The sequence below is a fragment of the Patagioenas fasciata genome, chromosome 7, assembly GCF_037038585.1.
Source record: "Patagioenas fasciata isolate bPatFas1 chromosome 7, bPatFas1.hap1, whole genome shotgun sequence".
Lineage (NCBI taxonomy): Eukaryota > Metazoa > Chordata > Aves > Columbiformes > Columbidae > Patagioenas > Patagioenas fasciata.
In genome coordinates this window covers 17,553,419-17,573,520 of record NC_092526.1, presented here as the reverse complement: position 1 = coordinate 17,573,520, position 20,102 = coordinate 17,553,419, and the positions used below count along the sequence as shown (strand labels likewise).

Genomic DNA, 20,102 nt, shown 5'->3' with positions numbered 1-20,102 from the left:
GAACACACAGCCACCTTGAGAGGCACTGGGGTGCACTGCCATGTGCCCATGGGGTGCAAAACCGACTTATCTAGGGTGGAAGCAGGCAACAGGCCTGTTAGGGTGTATGTGTATGTGTGTGTGTGTGTGCACGGGCTTGCACACCCAGCCCTGCCGCCAGCCATGCTGCTGTTCCCGGTATTCACAACAGGTCGGGACAGGCACGGAGGAGGGAGAGCTGCCGTTCGCCGGGGCCCCCCGCAAACCCGCCAGAGGCCCATGCAGGAACGCAGGGCCACCAGGATTTGAGGGCTGCGGCAGGGAGGGGGGCCTCGGGGCTGAGAGCTGCGCCGGGGAGCCCCTGGGTAGGAGACCCTGGTGGGGCACAGGACCCCCGCAGCGCCGGACAGCGGCTCGTCTTTGAGGCGGGGAGGTGGCTCCATCTGCAGGACACAGCCCTGTCCGGGAGCCCCGCTGCTGGGGGTGCCCGGCGCCCCTGCCTGCCGCCGGCCTCTTTGCATGCGGTGCACATCGGTGAGGGACAGCGGACAAGGACACCGGCTCCTCCAGCTCCCACCCACGCCACTCCCGGGAACCGGGGAGGTGGGCCAGGGGAAGCGGTGTCGGGAGCCAGCACCCTCCCGCACCCCTGCAGCCCCCAGCACACTCCGCGCACAGTGCTCCCGCCAGATGCCCCTGCATCCCCAAGGCACCCCACACCGACTGCACCCCTCAAGTGCTCTTGTCCTGCACCCCTGCAGCCAGCACTCCGGGGCACCCCACGCCCAAGGCTCTCGGGAGGTTTCCCCGCGCCGGCAGCCGTGGGGGCGACGGTCCGGGCCCCGGCGGCGGCGGGAGCTGGAGGCGGAGCCGGGCTGGGCTCCACCCCGGCCCCCGGCCCACATAGGTCGGCCGGGAGGGCTCTTCGCGTCCGGAGCTTGCGCCGCCCCGGGGAGCACGGCGGACTCCGGTGGCCAGGGGAAAGCACGGGGAGGGAGCTGCTGGGGGTTTCCCGGGAAGTAAGGGCTGTGCTGTCTGCCTGTGGGGGGATCTCGCCCCGTCCCAAGGCGGTGGGATGCTGAAGCAGCGCTGCGGACGGCTCCTGGCCCGGCTGGAGCGAGCGGTGCAGCTGCTGGAGCTCGGCGGCAGAGTGGAGGAAGGTGGGTGCGTGCAGCCCCTCGGCCTGGGGTGCTCCGGGACCCCCGGCTCTGCTGCTAGTGGGGGCTGGGGGAGCTGGGGTCCAGTGCCCCACGCCGTCTGGCGACCCGTTTTTGTTGCCCCCAGACTACATCCGGATCGCTCGGTGCTTCGAGGCGACGCGCCAGCGATGCTGCTGGCTGGAGCAGGACGGGCGGCGGATGCGAGAGCAACTGGCCCTGGTGGAGGCTGAGCGGGCGGCGCTGGAGGTGAAACTCAAGCACGCTCGCAACCAGGTGGAGGTGGAGATGAAGAAGCGCCACCGGGCAGAGGCTGAGCTGGAGAAGCAGGTTGGGGGCCTGGCTGCAGGGGTACCCCACGGGGCTGGCCGTGGGGACCCCAGCCTGCTCATTGCTGCCCTGTTTCACTTGCAGGAGCGCAAACTTCAGCTGGTCTTTGAGTCCCTGATGCGGGAGCCGTTGGGCAGTGGGATGCTGAGCAGGGAGCAGTGCTCTGTCCTCAGTGCCCTAACAGGCCAGTGCCTTGGGGCGGCCCTGGCGCCGGGCAGGAGGTGAGCAGGGTTTTTGGTCCTTGCCCAGTGCCTTGGGCACCCCTGGGCTCAGCTGTTGCCCTCTCCCCTTCACCTCTGCTGGGTCCAAGGGGCAGGCTTGGCACAGGGGTGCTCAGGCTCCACAGGGGCTTCAGCTGTGGGCTCCCAGGAGTGGCTGTACAAGTAGGTGCCGGCTGGGGGGGGGCCTCAGCCAGGTTGACGTCCAGCTTGCTCCACAGATGGTCTGCAGTGGATGAGTCGTGCCAGTCCCTCCTGTCCCATTCAGACATCAGCTATGACCACACTGAGGATGATGTGGTAAGAAGTGACCTGCTCTTGCTCCCACGGTTCAGTTTCTCACTAGTAGTGAAGGGATACTTTTGCCCCATTCCTGCAGTAGGGTGGCCCCTCTGCATGGATGTGGTTGGGGTAGGCAACCCCCCGGCTGCTGCCAGAGCATGGTTGTATGAGGCCAGGCACACCCCAGCAGCTCTGCCAGCCCCCACCTTCACCGCTCTCTTTCAGGATGTTGATATGACGGCCATGCGGACTCTGAAGCGGAAATCCCAGGAGAGGCAGGTATGAGGGAAATGCTGGGATATGGCAGCCCATGAGGGCTGGTGCTGAGGTGGGATCTGCACCCCTGTGTGGGTGAGGATCCCCAGATCTGGTCTGCTCTCTTGCACTTGCTCATGGGACCCTCTGCCTGCACAGGTCAGCAGCCCAGGCTGAGGTGCTGGCCCTGTACCATGCGTGGTTAGGGCACCCAGATATTTCTCCATCCCTGCATGGGGTGCTGCAAAGAGCCTGGAAGGGGGTTTAATTTATTGATGCTGGGCTGGGAGCATCATCTCTCAGCAAATCTCCTGCAATCAACAGAAACTCCATTACCTTTCAGCATGGCCCAGCTGGGCTCCTCAATGATTCATCCCCACATGTGGGCATCCTGCACCCTGCTCCTCTCACACCTCTGCATTGCAGGCCTGACCTGGCCTCCCCCAGCTCAAGGGCTGGCTCTGACCCAGCTGGGGTGGGGCAGGCAATGCTGGAGAGCAGGGTGAGACAGGGTCTTTTGTGGCCCTGGGACCACTTGGCTTGGTGGCTCTGGGATGGGGAGCACAGTTGGGGAGAGGGGGTCCCTGCCTACTCTTTACCCTATCTGCTCTGCCCCCAGCGTGTGTCACTGGCCCCTCAGATTGGCCCTATGGTGGCGGCGAAGCGACACCGATCTTCTGTGGCACCTGAAAACACTGTGAGTGGGGACGTCAGTACACCCTGGGAAGGGATAGGGTGTGTGGGCTACCCCAGTGCCAGAATGTAATGCTGCAGCCTCTAGGACTGTGGGTGCTGTGGGGTCTGGGTGTGCTCAGCTGTTCCGTCTGGGTGCCTTTGCCCTGCAGCCTGTATCTGCTTGTGCCCATGGTAACAGCATCCCTGGCTGTGCAGGAACACAGGGATGGGGAGCAGGTGGAGCAGAGCTCATGGAGAGACATTGGAGCACTGTGGGCCTGCAACCAGGCATATTATCACTGTCCCACATCTCAGCAGGCAAGCATCCCCCCTGTGCCACCTCCAGCCAAGGGCCTGGGCCCTGCCAGCAGCCTCCTGCCCACTGCTCTGGTGCCACGACGCTGCTCCCGCCAGGGACACCGTGTCTCTACATGTGCAGGTCACAGGAAGGGCTGGGGCGAGGGCTTGGGTGGAGTGGGATGAGGCTCAGGGTGCTGCTGTCACAGGAGAGGGAGGGGATCTGCTGGGTGTGCTTGTCTGCACCGTGGGAGTACCAGGGTTCTCTGAACATGCCAAGTGACACTGTCCCAGGGCAGCTGGGATGATGCAGGGGTGCCCTGGGAGGTGGGAAGCCTCCCCACATCCCAGCCAGGAGCTGAAGCGGTTTGCCTTTCAGGGCTCCCTCCACGACCTTTTCCACGACCTTTTCTCTCTGCAGAGCTGACCATGGTTTGGGGCACCAGTGAGGAGCCAGGTTGCCGTGCCCCAGGGCAGGAGAGCTACACTGAGGGTGGCTCTGCAGAGCAGCCAGTGCCAGCACCCATCCCCTCACCACCACGAGGTCACCCACTGCGCCAGCACCAGTTCACCTCCAAAACAGTGTGTGCCCCAGCCTCTCTTTTGGCCGCTATGGAGGAGGGAGTTGGGCAGGAGGAGTGGGTCTTGGCGGGGAAGGCTCTTCTATGTTCTTCCCCTGTCCCTAGCTCTGCCTGAATGGGGAATGAATGGAGGTGACGGGTAGTTTGCAGAGGGGTGAAGGAGTGGTGTAAGAAGGGGGGCTCTGATTCTGCTCCCCCTTTCCAGGTGATCCGCCCTCAGCCATGCGGCATCTGCAGCTCCCGCATCCGCTTTGGGAAGGCTGCTGTCAAGTGCCGCCGGTGCCAGCTGCTGCTGCATCCCAAGTGCCGGGAGCAGTGCCGCCTTTCCTGTGTGCCCCGGCCTCACCACCATGCCTGGCCCCGTGAGGTGAGGGGTGGCACAGTGGTGCCTGGGGACTGCTCCATGTCCCCATGGGACTGCTGGGCTACCAGTCCTGGGATGCTGGGGCTCTGCCCACCCTGGATGGTGGGCACTGAACAGGTCAATGTTGCCCTCCCCAGGGCGTGCTGGCTGACTTTGCCCCCGCTACGCCGCCCTTGGTGCCCGCACTGGTGGTGCAGTGTGTGACTGAGGTGGAGACGCGAGGCTTGACAGAGGTAGGAGCTGGGGTGGTGGGGGTGGTGATGCTGTGGTTCCTGTGGGGCTGAGCCCTGCTCCGTGCACCCCAGACAGGGCTGTATCGGGTGCCGGGCACGGATCAGCTGGTGCGGGAGTGGAAGCAGAGGCTGTTGCGGGCTGGAGGTGTGCTGCCTGCCCTCAGCAGTGTGACCGACATCCATGTGGTGTGTGGGGTGCTCAAGGACTTTCTGCGGGGGCTCAAGGAGCCGCTGGTCACCTTCAGCCTCCACCCTGCCTTCCTGCGGGCTGCAGGTGAGCAGGGGTCTGGAGCTGGGAGAGGGAAGGGGCTGCTCCTCCCCTAACACCTCTCTCTGGTGCTGCTGCAGATATCCCAGATGCTGCTGCCTGTGCTACAGCCCTGCGCCACGTGGTGAGCAAACTGCCCCCCGCCAACAGGGACACCCTGGCTTTCCTCATGCTGCACCTGCTTAGGTGAGGGACTTATTCTGACACGGGGTCCTCTGGGTCTGTCCCCTCCTCCTGGTGTTCTACCCCCCTCCCAGGCTCTGTGCCTCAGAGCAGGAAAGCTGGGCTGAGGACAAAGGGCCCCTTGGCTGGGCAGCACTCTCACACTGTCCATCCCCCCCTCACAGAGTGTCACGCAGCCCTGACTGCAAGATGGACATCCTCAACCTGTCCCGCGTGTTTGGCCCCACGCTGGTGGGGCATGCCTTGGCAAACCCCACGCCGCTTATCATCATGGAGGATACACCACGGCAGTGCAAGGTGAGGGGGCTCCCTGAGGTGTGGGCTGTGCCCCTGGTGCTGCCCACATCCCTGTCCTTCATCCCTCCTTGCCTAGGTGGTGGCTCAGCTCCTCTCACTGCCACCCGACTTCTGGAGAGGCTTTCTGGGGCCAGAGCAGGAGAACCTGGTGCCAATGCCATCCTTGGGGGGTGAATGCGGTGAGACACAGGAGTCCCAGTCTCCTCCTTTCCCTTGCTCTGTGGCTGCTGAAGAGCCCCGGGTGCCTGTGGCTGGGCTGGGGTGTGATAGCCATCCCCCGATCTGTCCTGTGGAGTCATTCTTCTGTCCCATCATCTCCCCGGAGCCCAAGCCAGGCCAGCTGAGCCCAACTGGCACCTGCTGCCTCCCCAACACCCTGCAGAGCTGCGTGGGCACAGCCACCTCCCATCCGTGAGTGTTGCCAGGGGTGTGGGGCGGGGGGGCCCAGGGGAGCTTGCTGTGCACCCGAGTCATCTCTCCCCACACAGGCAGGGGCTGGCCCCAAGGAAGGTGGGACGGTTCTTCCCTTCTTGGTTGTAGCTAGCGGCAGCAGCTCCCAGGGCACAGGAGCTGGCACTGGAGGAGGCGTGAAGCCTGCGGGACCAAGCAGCTGCCTGGGGCTGGTGGTGCCGAGCTCCAAGCCCTGCTCCTCTTCCTGAGGCCTGGGGAGAAGGGCTGCCTCTGCCCAGCTGTGGTGGTGGGGACACTGGCCCAGTTCTGTACTGAGGGCCTGGTTTGCATTAAATGTTTGCAGCAAAACAATCCTGGCTGTGGCTGCTGTCTCTCCCTACCTGCTGCTGTCTGACTGTCCCTACCTGCTGCTGCCTGGGTTTAGGGCTCACTGGCATGATGGAGCCAGGTGGGGCAGCAAGGGTGAGAAGTGCTCCCCAAAACTTCTGCTTTTCTGGGCAGAGAGGGTGGGCAGAGCCCCCTCCTGCCCTAGCTGAAGCACTCCTCTCCCTGCCTGGGAGGCCCCTCTTCCAGCCCAGATGATGGCCTCAAGTAATCAGAGCTGCTGCTGCTCAGGGCAGGACAACCTTAAAGCATTTCCAGACTTCCTGGCACCTCAGCAGAGGCCCCTTTAACTCCTTCCTCCCTGACAGCCCCGGTGCTGCAGAGCCCAAGCAGGGCTGGGATGCACAGCTCTCTCCCTCCACGAGGGGGAAGCTGGCAGGCTTGTCCCCAGATAACTCTGTACAAGGGGAGCTCAAGGAAAAGGGACCTTACACAACAGGGCAGAGAACTGCCCTAGAACCACATCCAGCAGCTGAAAAACTTTTGTCCATACTAAAAGCCAGGCCAGATGTAGGACACTAGGGAAAATTGACATGCAATCCTGAAAGCAAGTACTTTGGTTCAGTTTCCGTCAGCACAGGGGGTGTTTGCTAGTGGGCAAGGAAATTAGCACATCCAAGGCAGAGTCAAAACTGAAGGAGTTTAATGTGCTTAAAGCCAGGGAACAGCTAATCCCCACCCAGGACCACATGAGAATTGGCACAGGAAGGCGCAGAGCTGGGAGCAAGGATTTACTGCAAATCCATCGAGCTGGGGTGGTACTGAATGGATGGAGAATCCCTAATGCAGTGCCTCACTGAAGGTGGGAGGAGTGATGCAGCTGTCGGTGATGCACTGGCTCTGAAGCCAGGGAGGTAAGTGGATAAAGGGCAGTGTTTGTTAACACAGACACAGTGTGCCAGGATCAGCAGGGAGCTGCCTTCAATAAAACCAGGTATTTTTGAGGCACAGTGAAGTGGTAGATCTCTGCCATCTGCCACCTGCATATGTGTCAGGTGATTGCTCCAGTGCCTGGTGGACATGGCTGGGGTGAGGGCAGATGTGCACTGAGCGCTCCCCCCTCCCCAAGCTACAGTCATGCTGGTGTAGAGGAGGCTGCTGGCCCAGCGGGGTGGCAGGGGCCCTCTGCCACTGCCCTGAGCCCTGCCTAGGCAGCCTGTGCAGGTCTCAGCCTGACATGAGCAGGGCTGGCAGCTCTCCTAGCTCACCCTGAGTCCTTGGCAGGGGAAGGGGTGCCCCCTCCAGGGAGCCTGTACCACCCAGACCTCATATGCCAGTGCCCTTAGGCCAGCCTGGCGCCGCTCTGTTTTCCCAGCAGTAGGCAGGAGCCCAGCTCAGGCTGTTGCAATCACACTGTTGAAACTGGGATCCTTACAACCAGCTCCTGCGGGATGAGTTGCCTGTGCAGGAGAGGCAGATTCAAAGCCCCCCAGCCTCTGAAATGGGCCAAGACTTTCCAGGGAATTGCAGGCAGCTGCTGCTGAAGAGCAGGGAGAGCCTGGTGAGTCATAGCAAGGCTGTGCCGGTAGTACCTTTTGGTGGAGAAATACCCACTGCAGGCATCAAGTGTTTCCTCACTAGCCTTAGCTCAGGGCTCCCTGCACAGGCACAGCCTGATGCCAGTGCCACATGCTGTCCCTAAAGCCTTCACCATGCCCCAGGGCTGGTCCCTGGGCTGCATGAGAAGCAGCACGCAAGGCTGATGCTCACCAGCTTTAATGTCTGTCTGGAGCAGGAGTCAGGCACTTGCAGGGCTCATGGTCTGCACCTACCCCTCTGAAGGTGCTGGAAGCCTCCCAGAAGGTGAAGCCCCAGCACAGGCTCTCTTTGCAGGGCACAGCAGGGAATGGGGGGCCGGCATTGCCCCGCCAACCCAGTAAGCCACTGACTCACAGAATAATCTGGTTCTTGTAGCTGCGGCTCAGCTCCTTGTGAGGAAGGACAATGGAGTTGAGAATAACAACCTCAGCGGGGATGGTGACACTGCAGCCTGTGGGGAAAACGGAAGGGGGTCAAGAGGAGGGAAGAGACCCTGCCCCACTGTGCAGGGCTAGGGCAGTGGGGTGCAAGTGGGACCTACCCAGGATTGTGATGGAGGGTGTGAGTCGCCCGTCCCGGAAAAGGGTCTCGCTGTCAATCTTGGCATAAGGATCGTTGGGGTTGGGGTCACTGGGCGTTCCTTCAACCCTGGCCCAGCGCCCGATGGTGCTGTCCCAGCCCACGATGGTGTTGAGGACACAGGTGTGGTCCTGGGACAAAGGAAGGGGGAGATGATGGGTGCTGCTGCCTCCCTGCAAGGGGTGGGGGATGGCACCCACATCATGGGGCAAACCCTACTTACGTGGAGCGAGGCGCCATGCAGGACAATGGACTCGCGCACACGCACACCAGCTCCCACCGTCACCCCCTCCCCAATGGAGACGTTGGGGCCCAGCTGTGAGGACAGAGTGGGGCAATGAGGTTGTAGACATTAGCACCCCCAAGCACCCCGTCTGCAGAGCCCCCCAGGCCTGCACTCACCACCGCAGTGCTGTCGATGGAGGCTGTCGGGTGGATGTACACATTCCCTGCAACGCAAAGCAGCTGCATCAGGGGAGGCAGCTCACAGGAGCCATTCAGATCATGCGAGGTCCTGCTCATGGGTCCCACTGCCTCCCTAGGCAGCCCCCAAGGGAGTAAGGGGTCAGATGGCGGTACCTCGGATGACGGGACCTCCAGGCTTGTTCTGGGCCAGCCTCTCCGGGTGGCTTTTGCTGTACTGGTTCAAGTAAAGGCGGCTGGCATAGATAGCAGAGCTGGGGAAGAAAAAGCAAATGCTGTTTTTTATGTCTCTGGCACTATCAGGGCATAGAAGAATCTGAATTCAGCATCCTCCACCCACATCCAGTGCCCTGCCTGGGCACCCTCCTCTCCCACCTCTGATATGGACTGCTCAATGCCCCTGTTGCCCCAGCTCTTACCCAGCTGATTTGATTTGGCTCCAGAAACCATCAGTTTTGTAGACATAGAGCTTGCCACTCCCAGCCAGGGCTGTGAAAACATCCTGCTCTAGCCGGATCACTTCTGCACGCTGCCAGCCATTGGAGCTCTCCTCTCTGCAAGTGAGAGGCCTGTTAGACACCAACCCCAGTCACGGACTCAGGCAGGCACCCCAGCAGCTACCCTCCCCGAATCTGGGGCCTTTGGTGATCCTGGGCTCCTTCCTAGCCATGCACTTCTCCCCAAAGGTGGGGGACAGCCCCAGCTGTCAGGCTAAGCCTGCCCAGGCCCACTGAGCTCCAGAGCAGCAGAGGGATGGGGCTCTGTCAGCTAAAACAAGCTCTTAGCCAAAAGGTGATGTTATATGAGTGACGGCTCCTGCCCCTGCTTCAGAGCCCTGCACAGCTGGGTTTTTGCTTGGGTGGTGGCAGAGGTGACAGGGTCAGAGCATTCCCACATGAAAGGCTCACTCAGCCCCTTGTCTGGAGCTCAATGAAGATGGGGTGGCAGGAGAGGGAGGGAGAGGGGGACTATCAAGCTGGCCAGGAGAGGAGCAGAGGAAAGAGCAGCCTTGCAGAGCAGCCTGGAGCAGAGAGAAAAGCATGTGTTATGGCTGAGGACAATCCAGCCCAGAGAGCAGCCAGTGCAGACACAGAGGGAGACTTACCCAAGGTAAGGATAGCTGGTGCAGGACCAGGAAACAAGTGAGTGATGGCAGAGGAGGAGAGAAGATAGAGAAAGAATGGAGGATGAGCGTGCTGCTGCAGCCCCAGGAAGCAGTGGGGTGGGAGGGAGGTGGGGTGATTAGAGGCACTCACAGCACTAGCTCCTGCTGGTTCCTCTGGAAGACCTTGCCAATGTGCTGGAAGATAGCAGGTGTGAACAGGTAAATGCCACAGTTAATGATCTCACTGACAAATGTGCTGGGCTTCTCCACATAGTGCTGGACCTGGAGATGAGGGGAGAGATGTGAATCCTGGGGTGCAGCTCCCACGTTCAGTGTCACAGTGGGAACACACGCCTACGTGGGCAGCACAGCACCCACTGACCAGGCCATGCCCAGCTTGCCCAGGCCCTCCAATACCTCCTGTGTGTCTGCGTTTGCCACGATACAACCGTAATTCAGCGCCTGTGTCCTGTTGGCCTGCAGAGCAAGGACATGTTAGCAACAGTGGAACAGCAGGCGTGTGGCGCAGAGCAGGCAAGACCCGAAGCTCGCACTGAGGGACCCCTCTGCCACAGGAGCTGCTGGCTTCTAGACAAGCCCACAGCAGAGCACTGCTGCTCCTCTGCTCCCCAGCACTGCCACTCACTGTGGTACCCAGAATGACAAAGCTGTGCGCGTCCCGGTGCCCCTGCCAGAACTCCAGCATCTCCTGTAAGGGGAACTCTGAGCACACGTCTGCGTTGAGGACAAAGAAGGCCTCAGCACCACCTGACAGGATCTGGTCTCGGAAGTGATAGATGCCACCACCTGTGCCCAGTGCCGCATACTCCTGGAGATACCTGTGAGCCAAGCAGGGAGAAATGAGTGTCTGGTGGCACTGATGGGTGGCAGGGAAGGGCTGTCGGGGGCTGGAGAGATATAATCCTGTTATGCAGCAATGGCGCTCATGTGGACATTGGCACAGGGGAAAGAGGCAATGGTGGTTTGAGCTGTGCTAGAGAGTCACCTTTGCAGCTGCCAGAACAGGGCCCAGGGGAAGGGAAACTGGGTAGAACTAACGTGAGAGGCCAGCTGTGCCCACCCATGGTGGGACAGAGCCCACCTGCCCAATGCCTGAGTGCCGGCTGGGGGCTGCCAGTCCGCGGGGAGGTGGGTGAGGGGCTGCTCTGGGCTGTGCCGCGGTGGGAACCCCGGGGGTGTGAAGGCTCCCCACCTGATGGGGATCTTGAACTCCTGCTGTGCCGACAGCAGGAAGCGGCTGAGGGCCTCGTGAGGCTGGTAGAAGCCCATCAGCAGGATCTCCTTCATGCCAGGCACCTGGGGAGAGACAAGGGAGGGGGCAGACGGGGAGGGCAGCCCCGGCCCTGGCCCCCCGCCCCCAGCCCAGGCCCCCCATACTTTGGCGCAAGCCTCGATGTGGTGCTGCACCATGGGCACCCCGGCCACGGGGAAGAGCGGCTTGGGCACCTCGAAGGACAGCGGCCGGAACCGGGTGCCTGCGGAGCAGAACAGGGGTCGGCGGGGCCCGGTGCCGGGGGCCACCCCTCGGGCCCAGCGCACTCACCCTTCTGCGGGCCCCCGATGAGGATCACCGCCTTCAGCGACATCACAGCTCCGCTCCGGACGCCGCCGCTTCCGCACACGTGCCTGTGACACGTCGGCGCGCAGGGGCCGCAGCCCTCATTGCGTCACCGAGCCGGTGCTGCCGGGGTCGCCCGCCGACCGCCAGGGGGCGCCGCAGCGGCGGGAGGGAGGAGGATGCGCGTGCGCGTGTGCAAGGTGACGTCGGTGCGCGTGCGCGGGAGCGCTTGTGCTTTTGGCCCGCGTGCAAAGGAGCTGCGTGGGTGTGTGGCTGACGTATGTTTGTCTGTCTGTGTGTGTCTGTGTGTGTGTAAGGGAGCAGCAACGCGAGCGTGCAGGGGCGCCGCCGTGTGTGCGCGTGTGCCCCGGTGAGCACAAGCAGGAGTGTGACAGGTGTGCTGGCTGTGTAACTTTGCACACGCAGGCGTTCCACACTTGTGCACACAAGTGTGCCTGCAGCAGTGGGTGAGGGGCGCGGGGGACACGCGGGTGTGGGCGCAGCGGAGGGGCGGGCCGGGCTGTAACCGGAGCAGCCCCCGTCAGCGCGGCCGGTCCGGCCTCATATGGGCCGCGGGTATTTATAGCCGGGCAGCAGATCCCTGCCGCGGGCGCCTCTCACCTGCACCCACCGTGTCCCCTGCGGCTCTCAGTGCCACACTGGCCCTGCTACCACCGGGCACTCCAGCACCCGGTATTTTGGCTCCGTGATGCCAGTGACCTGTGAGCCAGAGCCTGCTGTCCCATCCCAGTGCTTCACAGCTTTACTGGCTCCTTCTCCAAGTTTACGACACCCTTGCCAGCCCACCCCCACCTGGAAGTCTTCCTGGCTTCAGGTCCTTGGATTTTGGGACAGGACCCTCCAGAGGCTCCCAGCCCTCAGTGGTAACCGGGGGCTTCTCTGCCCACCCCCCTGTCACCTCCCAGCAAGACACAGAGACAGGATGGGCTGCTCAGGGTCTTTATTGCTGCTCTGACACGTTGCTTGCTCCAAACCACGAGGACCTTGGCAGCTCTGGAGCCTGACAGAGAGGTGGGGATGGAGATGGGGCAGAAGCCTTCTCCCCAAAGTCAATAAATAAAGCCCTATTGCTACAGCAGCATCTGGAAAGCAGGTGCCCAACCACTGCCCCCAACTCCCTGTCTAGTGCACCCTGGCCATGCTGGAGTATCGTCCCACCCACTGGGGAGGGGGCATGGGGCTTGGCTCGGCACCTGTGGAGCTGTGCTGTGGCACTGGGGTGGGAGGTGGGGTGGGCTCGTGGGGGGGCCTGTGGACAGGCCTCCCTCTGCTGGAACCACTGGAGCAGCCTCAGTCCTCGGGCGCTGGCGTGCAAACCGGGGGGAGTGCAGGCTGCAGCATAAGGCACACGGCTGACAGGACCCACATGGCCAGGGCTGGCCAACGTGCTGGTGGCTCTCCCGCTTCTGCCTGGGGCTCCCTTTGTCCCCCCGTCCGCATCCCATCCTCCCAACCCTCTGCCACATTCTCCGTTCCTCCTAGCAAGGCTTCCCGCCACCTGCCCGCAGCCAGACCCCACTGCTGGGACAGCTGGGGCAGCACTTCCCCATTCCATCGGCACTGCCAAAATGATGCCAGCCACCAGCAGCCCTGGCGGCAGCACGTGAGGTCCATGTGCTCATCCTGGCATGTCCTGGTTCCTCCTCGGCCACCCTGTCCTGCAGCCCCTGGAATGTTCCTCTGGCTCCTCGGCCCCTCACGGCCGTGGCTGAGGCACCGGCTACTGCGGCCCTGGCGGCTGGCCGCCCTGGTAGGAGCGGAGTAAGACCTTGTGCTTGGTGACGGCCTCGCCGCGGCGCCGCTGGTGCTCCACCAGGAACTCCTTGAGGCGGTTGGTGGTGAAGGTCAGGGTCTGGCGGCGTAGCTTCATCAGGTAGGCGTCCTGGAGCCAGGTGTTGGCAAAGCAGTCCTTCACCGTGGGACGGCTCCTGGGGCAGAGGTGGTTCTGCGTCAGGGGCTGTGAGGTGCCCACCACTGCTGCACCCCAAAACCCATCCACCACCCCTGCCCTGCAAGACCCAGGGTGTCCCACCCACTCCAGGAGCAGGGATAGACCCCAGGGTTCCACTGATGAAGTCTGGAGGGGCCCTGTGGGGCAGGGCACTGCCCTCCCGGCCCGGTCGCAGGGCCAGGGCCATGTATCTTCCCTGCCTGGCCCGGGCACTCACCAGGGGTGGACAGCAAGGACCTTTCGGATGAAGAGGGCAGCACTCTGCGAGACATTGGGGTACAGCCTGAAGGCATCAAAGCGCCCTGCCAGGATGCGGTTCTCCGTTTCGATGGGGTCCAGTTCAAAGAATGGCGACCGCCCACTGAGCCTGTGAGGATGGAGAGGGTAGTATGAGCTGGGGAACATCTCTGGGAGGGCACCCAGCACCCCCTACCCACCCATCTCTGGTTTGGGACAGCCACAGCTGCCCAGGGTGTCTCAATCCCTATGTCCAGCTGGGAAGGGTCTGCAGGGCTATAGCATCCCCCAGCCCACCACCTCCCTAGTGTCCCCTATGGCATCAAGCCCTGGGTGCAGCTGAGCACACCTCAGGGTGCTCATCCCTCTGGCCCCTTCTCTTACATGATGTAGGTGAGGACGCCGACACCCCAGACATCTGCTGCAGAGCCCACCGGGTCCCCCTTCACCACCTCTGGTGCTGTGGGCAGGCGAGCAGGTTTGTCATACACACTTGGTGATCAGCACCCACAGCACTCCCAGCACCTCCAGAACCCACAGTAACTCCAGCACTTAGAGCAGCCACAGCACCCAGAGCACCCCACCATTGCACCCTCCAGCATCCCTCCCTGACACTGCAGTACCCTGGCTGAGGCCAGCACCTCCAAGGATACCCCAACTGCCCCGCAGCATCCAAACTCTCCCACTGAGCCCAGCAGCCCTAGAGAAACATTCAGCAAACACCCCCAACAGTCCAAAGACCCCCCAGCTTCCCCAAGGACACCTCAACAACTCCCCATTACCAAGCCCCCCACAGTGCTCAGACACACGTGCATACCTCAGGCACAAGCATGCCCCAGATCTGTCCCCATCTCTGTGCCAATCCCCATGCCACAGCACCCCTGATGCCCCACTCACACATGTACTCCAGAGTGCCAACACGCCGCCCCAGCTGCCGCAGCACAAGGGGGTTGTAGGTCTGGGCACTGCCAAAATCGATGATCTTGAGGGCGTTCATGCCTGAGACAATGATGTTGTCTGGCTTGATGTCAAGGTGCACAATGCGGCGGCTGTGCAGGTACTCGAGGCCCTGCAGGAGCTGTAGCACGTAGCTCACCACGTCGTCCTCCGAGTAGCGAAACCTGGGGGCAAGTGGCATTGGTAGGTGGCCCTGTGCCCAGAGCTGTCCCCACTGGCCCCACAACCACCCGTACCTGTCCACGATGCTGTAGAGGATCTCCTTGCCAGCACAGTTCTCGCAGATGAGCACCAGGTAGCGGGGGGTGATGTATGCCTCGTGCAGGGCCATGATGTGCTCATGGTGCAGCGCCTTGAGGATCTCATACTCCTGCAGGACACTCTGCTTGCGCTCTGCCTCATAGGGCACAATCTTGGCCATGAAGTGCTTCCCTGTGGCATTCTCCTTGCACAGCCGGATCACCCCAAAACGACCCCTGTGGCACAAGGCAGCATTCAGTATCCCCGGCGTGGGGTGCAGGGGGTGGGACACCCCCGAAGGAACATCGCGTACCATTGCTACTCACCTCGCCTTCTCATCCAGGAAGGTGTATGGCTTCTGGGGGACGCCCTGCCGCAGCGCCATGCTGTCTTTAGCTCCTGGGACCCCACTCTCAGCTGGCGGCTCCTTAGAGGATGGGGTGGTGGGGGAGGGCTCCTGTGTGGTGGGCGATGTAGGGGGCATGGAGACAAAGGAGGTGACCATGTAGGGGGGCATCTTCCGTGTGGGCGCAGCATTGGGCGTGGGAGATGGCGTCGGGGCTGAGCTGGGAGTGGTCGACACTGGGGAAGTGGGGGAGAACTTGGAAGGAGACGGAGCCTGGGGTGGAGGAGACCTGTCCGTGGGGGGCATGGGGGAGCCCTGAGTGGGGGTGTCTGTGTGGGGTGAAGCAACAGTCCGAGGTGGGGTGAACATCAGCTCTGGGGGCACACAGACAGTGATGTCAGGTGGGAGCTCAGGGTCCAGCCGTGACCCCTCCTCGCGGAGTGCAGGAGGCTGGAGGACCCCTGGGGTGGCACCCGCCTGCACTGCCCCATCTGCCTTCTGTACTACTCCCTCGTGCTTGTGGGGTGGTGTAGCAGGGGAAACCCCTGTGGCTGGTGGCTCCAGCTGCCCCACAGGCGTTTGGGTTGACCGACTGGAAGCCACCTTCTCAGGGACAGGGACTGGGACAGCGATGTCCTTGGCTGGAGCAGCTTGGGCATCTGCAGGGAGGAAAGGGAGGTATGAGCCAGGGGTGTAAGCCAGGAGTGGAATGCAAGTAGTGCCCCATTCCCCAAAGCCCTGGGGTGAAGATCCCCTGGGACTCGAGGACCCTCAGAGCATCCCAGAGGCTGCAGCCCCACAGCTGGCCCCACAGCTGCCCCACACCCCATGGGACAGGGCTTGCTCACCTGCTGCCTTGAGGTGCACCTTCCCCGAGGGGGTGCTGTAGGGCCCCTGCCCGGCCTTGTTGACACAGGCCACCCGAAACCTGGCAGCACTCCCAGGGGGCAGCTCCGTCACGTTGAAGTAGCAGTCCGTGATGCCGGTACTGACGATCTTCCACTCGTGCTCCCCTGTTGGTACACAGGCAAGGTGAGGTGGGGGCAGACTGGGGTCAACCTCCTGTCCGTGACCCCTACTCAGGACCCTACCAAGCCCTAGGGTATAGCAAGGACATTGGGCATTTCTGTCCTGCTTAGTGTCCCCCAGTGAGCTCATACTTCCAGCTGCGGCTCCTGGGGAAGGGGGAGCGGCCCCACGTACCGTCCAGCCTGCGCTCCAGTGTGTAGGTGCAGGGGGCTTTGCTCTCCGCAGGCTTCCACAGCACCAGCACCGTGTTCTTGTACTTCTGGGGGATCTCCGGGGTGCCTGGCCGCCCTGGGAGCCCTGTGAGGGGACAGACAGGGTGGGCTGGATGCTTGGCCAGGGGCAGGGCAGAGCTGCTGCAGGACTCAGAGATGCTGGAGGTGTCCAGGCAAAACCAAACTGTCCCCCCTCAAAATTCCTGGTCTCTTTTGCAGATGCAGAGAGGGGATGTTAAGTGACATGCTCTGACCAGTCCCCAAGCCCAGGCTGTATGCCTGGTATGTGCTCTTCTCTGTCCCACAGGGTTCCCCCTCTTCATCCTTACGTGCCACAGCCAGCGTGCAGGAGCTGATGGCCGTGCCCAGGACATTGGCGGCTGCACACTCGTACAGCCCTGCGTCCTTCCTGGAGACCTTGGCAATGGTGAGCATCTGCCGGCCATCCTTGCAGGAGACGACATTCAGTGCATTGTCTGGCTGCACAGACCTCTTGTCTGCAAGGGGGAGCAGAGGAAAGGGAATGCCGTGGCAGTGCGGGGAGCAGAAGAGAAGGATGCTCCACTGCTCCCCCAGCACCCGCCTGCCAAGGCAGCACAGGCAGCCCCCCACCTTTCATCCAGATGATCCTGGGGGTCGGACTGCCGGCAGGCAGGCAGCAGAGGGTCAGCCCCTCACCCTCCAGCAGCACCTGGTCCTTCAGCTTGATGTGGAAGACAGGTGGGAAATCTGGAAAGCAGAGAGGCATCAGGTTGGGACAGCAATGGGCACCCACCATCCCGTCCTGGTGCATGCTTACCAGACTCGCTGGGTGCATGTGGCAGACCGGCGGCGGGTCCCTCCTCCTGCAGCAGGCTGGAGGGGATGCTGGGCTGCGAGGCCACCTTCTCCTTCTTGCTCCGGGAGAGCCCCCAGCGTTCCCAGCGGGACCGCTTCTGGCTCTCAGCGCCACCTGCGGGCACCGGCGGCGGCTGAGAGCGGGGCCAGCCCGGGGCTGCTGTGCTCGCTATGCCCAGGGCAGCTGGGCCATGGGGCACAACCGGGATCCCCCCTTCGCCCCTCACCTTTGGTCGAGGTGGAGGAGCGGGTGCTGTCCTCCGAACGCAGAGACTCAGAGGAGGGCGCAGGTGCCGGTGGGAGCCCCGGCCGCAGGCTGTCCCCCTCAGAGATGGAGCGGCGGAGCTCTCTGGGCCCCTCACCCTCTGGCCGCTCATCCGACAGGCTGCGCAGCCTTGCCGAGACCCTCTCCATCGTGGCGCTGATCTTCCTCCGCACGGCCACCGCCGGTGACTCACTCTCCCCACCACCCCCTGGCTCTGATTTGAGGCTCTCTGAGTCCCTGCGCTCCTTGGAGCTGCCCAAGGCCAGGCTCCAGGAGAAGCGGCGCCCGCCGGATGGGGTCTCGCTGCTTCCATCCTCCCCACTGTTCTTCTTCCTCTCGGCAGGCGGGGTCCGCTTGAGGAGCACAGACATCCTCCGGAGGAAGCCCCTGTCCTTCTCCACCTCATGCAGGTCCTGCACCGACTTGGACTTGGCCACCAGCCCCATGGGCCGGTCCCTGCGCAGCTCCAGGGGCACACCGGCCGGCGTGGGACGGTAGATGCCCTCATCAGGGTTCGGGGGACCAGCCAGGTGACGGTCCTCAGAGCGGGAGCGGGTGAGGAGCTTCAGCCCCCGGCTGAGCGATGACTCCCGGCCCCGCTTGAACTTGGCCTCGAAGACCTCCTCTGAGTCAATATCCTGGATGAGCAGGGAGCTGGAGGAGCCATCAGGCTTTGCCTCCTTCCTTGGTGGCTGTGCTGGTGCTGGTGCTAGTGCTGGTGGCTCAGCAGGGGTGGCTGGCAATGGTTGGGGGGCTTCCTCAGTGGCTGGCTCCCCACCTTGCATGGCTCCCATGGCTTGCATGATCTTGGCGTAAGAAGATGTGTTGGGAGCTTGGGTGCTGGGGGCCAGGGGCTGCAGAGAGGCAGGTGTTACTGTCCTTGCAGTCCCCTCCCCACTGGCTCCAGCAGTCTTGGTGGGAGTCCTTTCCTTCTGTCCCCCAGCCATGGGCTTCTTCCCTGTGGTGGTGGCAGCCGTGCTGGCCCTGGGCTGGCCACGTTCCTCAGGGAGGTGCCTTGTCCCCAGGGCAGCCTTGGTGGCAGGAGCTCGAGGGATGGCTATATCCAGTGCAGGGGGTGTCAGCGGGCCGGGGGTGTCAGGTGAGGCCGGTGGCCGGGCGTCAGAGAGGGCTGAGAGTGATGGGGACTCCTTGAGCCGCTGGGCCTCCAGGCAGGCCACTGGGATCTCCAGGGGCGCACCAGAGCGGCGGTGCCGGACGACAGGCTCGGCATCCCCATGACTGAAGGAGCTGCTCTTCTGCAGCCGGTGCTCAGCGGGGAGGAGGCGCGGTGAGGTGGCCTCACTGGACACTGCCCGCACCAGCCGTGGCACCGCTGGTGGCTCCAACCGGGTTGGCCGTGGGACCTTCTTGTCAGGGCTGACCCCCAGAGTCTCCAGGAGGGGACCTCGGAGGCCACTGACCTTGCCATCCCCGGAGCTGCCCCGCAACAGCCGCTGACGCATCAGTTCCAGGCGCTGAGCGTGATCATCCTCCCCCCAGGTCCCCTTCCGCCACGGGAGTTCCATGGAGGCCGCCTTGGCCAGGGTCCAGTGGGGGTCCCGGCCCGCCTCGGCCCCCTCCTCGGATTCTGGGTGCTGGTGGGGCAGCAGGGCACTGTCAGCAGAGCTGCCCCTCTTCAGCTCTCCCCGCCGGGCACTCCCTGGGGACTCCAGGCTGGAGCCCTTTCTCATGGCTTTGCGAGGGTACTCCAGACGCTTCTGAGCTTCGGGGGCTTCTTCATCAGAGGAGCCAGGTGCTTCCACCTCTGTGCATGGCCGCCGTGGCCCAGTGCCCCTTGGCCGCTTCCCCAGGGCCACCCCAGGCTTCCCCATGCCCTGGCTCTGCCACTCCATGGCGGAGACATCGCCTGGTGCAAACCCCTCCAACTGCGGCCCCTCGGATGGCCCAACAGCCTCGTCATCTGTGGGGATCTCGTTTAGTGACATGCGGGAGCCAGAGAACTCCACCTGGTGTGGCATGGGGATAAAAGGCAGCTCATCCAGGTCGTCTGAGTCCGAGGAAGATGACAGCGCTGGTGACTCCTTGAGGTGCCGGGGCACAGCAATGGAGAGATGGTTGGATGTGTCCTCCAGAAGCTCTGGGATCGGCCGCAGCACCATGTTGCACTTGTAGCTGATCTGTGAGCGCTGCAGCCAGAAGAGAGGGCTGGGTCATACCTGGGTGGATGGCATGGCATCATCCTGCCCAGCACACATCACCCCGTCCTGCCCAGCACACAGATCTGCCTGCCCCCCTCCTGCCCACACTCCTGGCTTCACCTGCCATTTCCGACGGGAGAGGAACAGCTTCAGGTGGTCAGTGCTGATGACCTTCCCCTTGGCCAGCGTCTGTAAGGTGAGGGGACAGCGGTGTCCCACAGAGCCTACAGCAGACTCAGGGGAACACCATTGCTGCCAGGTGCTGAGTTCTTGTCCAGGCTCACCTTGAACCAGGGATGCTCCAGGATCTGTTCCGCGTTGGGTCTCCTGTGAACCAACACCGTTGGGTGAGAACCGCCTGGGGTGGGGGGGCTTTGGCCAGCCCAGGGAAGAGCAGGAGGCAGGGCAGCCCCCTGATGCATGGGGGACCCCACCCTCCCTGGAGCAAAAGGCTCCTTCCCCAGCCCCCGCAGCACTCACAGCCTGTCATTGACCAGCACTTTGATGACGAAGCCCTTGGCTTCCCGGGTGAGGCCCTGGAACATCCTCTCCTCGAAGGCCACGTTGTAGTTGCGGATGTTCATCAGTGTTGTCTTGTCATTCTCCCCAACGAAAGGAGAGATCCCCGTCAGGCTGCCAGGGAGGAGACATTGTCATTGTGCTGGGAGGACATGGGGAACAGCACGGCAAGTACAGGGGACCAAGGATG

General features: G+C 62.8%; 3 protein-coding genes across 13 annotated transcripts in view; 1 reads left to right on the top strand and 2 right to left on the bottom strand.

Moving 5' to 3' along the window:
* Positions 1–1,024: 1,024 nt before the first annotated feature.
* On the top strand, positions 1,025–5,881 carry LOC136103139 (rac GTPase-activating protein 1-like). Of its 6 annotated transcripts, none has more exons than XM_065841057.2 (16): positions 1,025–1,139; positions 1,264–1,466; positions 1,551–1,687; positions 1,906–1,984; positions 2,192–2,245; positions 2,565–2,723; positions 2,841–2,918; positions 3,215–3,335; positions 3,615–3,775; positions 3,980–4,141; positions 4,276–4,371; positions 4,444–4,645; positions 4,720–4,825; positions 4,987–5,119; positions 5,196–5,530; positions 5,608–5,881. In XM_065841057.2, exons 1-16 carry the CDS (start codon positions 1,055–1,057, stop codon positions 5,657–5,659), a joined length of 2,163 nt encoding a protein of 720 aa, XP_065697129.1. In that variant the 5' UTR covers positions 1,025–1,054; the 3' UTR covers positions 5,660–5,881. The 6 variants fall into 6 exon arrangements, with proteins under 6 accessions (XP_065697129.1, XP_071667044.1, XP_071667043.1 ...); XM_071810943.1 differs by having other exon boundaries at positions 3,212–3,335; XM_071810942.1 differs by having other exon boundaries at positions 3,113–3,335.
* Positions 5,882–6,535: 654 nt separating this feature from the next.
* Positions 6,536–11,234, bottom strand: GMPPA (GDP-mannose pyrophosphorylase A). 3 transcript variants are annotated; one of them, XM_065841470.2, is made up of 13 exons: positions 11,125–11,234; positions 10,959–11,056; positions 10,774–10,877; positions 10,207–10,399; positions 9,978–10,037; positions 9,712–9,842; positions 9,561–9,575; positions 8,875–9,009; positions 8,612–8,709; positions 8,435–8,481; positions 8,256–8,348; positions 7,995–8,163; positions 6,536–7,904 (listed from the first exon to the last, which is right to left on the bottom strand). In XM_065841470.2, the coding sequence occupies exons 1-13, from the start codon at positions 11,165–11,167 to the stop codon at positions 7,804–7,806; spliced, it is 1,287 nt and encodes a 428-aa protein (XP_065697542.1). In that variant the 5' UTR covers positions 11,168–11,234; the 3' UTR covers positions 6,536–7,803. The 3 variants fall into 3 exon arrangements, with proteins under 3 accessions (XP_065697542.1, XP_065697543.1, XP_071667042.1); XM_065841471.2 differs by lacking the exon at positions 9,561–9,575; XM_071810941.1 differs by lacking the exon at positions 10,959–11,056 and having other exon boundaries at positions 11,125–11,220.
* An 849-nt stretch (positions 11,235–12,083) lies between these two features.
* SPEG (striated muscle enriched protein kinase) overlaps positions 12,084–20,102 on the bottom strand; it is a 38,705-nt gene continuing 30,686 nt past the window's right edge. For all 4 annotated transcript variants that reach the window (XM_071810936.1, XM_071810937.1, XM_071810939.1 and 1 more), the window contains 15 exons: positions 19,874–20,026; positions 19,678–19,720; positions 19,514–19,582; positions 17,197–19,381; positions 16,932–17,084; positions 16,745–16,861; positions 16,462–16,629; positions 16,095–16,217; positions 15,740–15,904; positions 14,872–15,550; positions 14,542–14,781; positions 14,246–14,469; positions 13,733–13,808; positions 13,329–13,478; positions 12,084–13,088 (listed from right to left, as the gene is read on the bottom strand). In XM_071810936.1, the coding sequence (XP_071667037.1) occupies positions 12,881–13,088; positions 13,329–13,478; positions 13,733–13,808; positions 14,246–14,469; positions 14,542–14,781; positions 14,872–15,550; positions 15,740–15,904; positions 16,095–16,217; positions 16,462–16,629; positions 16,745–16,861; positions 16,932–17,084; positions 17,197–19,381; positions 19,514–19,582; positions 19,678–19,720; positions 19,874–20,026 (4,753 nt within the window). In that variant the 3' untranslated portion in view covers positions 12,084–12,880. The remainder of the gene's footprint in view (positions 13,089–13,328; positions 13,479–13,732; positions 13,809–14,245; positions 14,470–14,541; positions 14,782–14,871; positions 15,551–15,739; positions 15,905–16,094; positions 16,218–16,461; positions 16,630–16,744; positions 16,862–16,931; positions 17,085–17,196; positions 19,382–19,513; positions 19,583–19,677; positions 19,721–19,873; positions 20,027–20,102) is intronic.

Bases quoted from the DNA above. Each gene is read 5' to 3' on its own strand.
- LOC136103139 (XM_071810942.1), top strand. From the start codon at position 1,055: ATGCTGAAGCAGCGCTGCGGACGGCTCCTGGCCCGGCTGGAGCGAGCG. The intron at 2,919-3,112 runs GTGAGTGGGGAC...CTGGCTGTGCAG, and splicing joins CTGTGGCACCTGAAAACACT to GAACACAGGGATGGGGAGCA. The intron at 3,336-3,614 runs GTCACAGGAAGG...TTCTCTCTGCAG, and splicing joins CCGTGTCTCTACATGTGCAG to AGCTGACCATGGTTTGGGGC.
- GMPPA (XM_065841470.2), bottom strand. From the start codon at position 11,167: ATGTCGCTGAAGGCGGTGATCCTCATCGGGGGCCCGCAGAAGG. The intron at 10,878-10,958 runs GTATGGGGGGCC...GTCTCTCCCCAG, and splicing joins ACATCGAGGCTTGCGCCAAA to GTGCCTGGCATGAAGGAGAT. The intron at 8,164-8,255 runs GTAAGTAGGGTT...CCTTTGTCCCAG, and splicing joins TGCATGGCGCCTCGCTCCAC to GACCACACCTGTGTCCTCAA.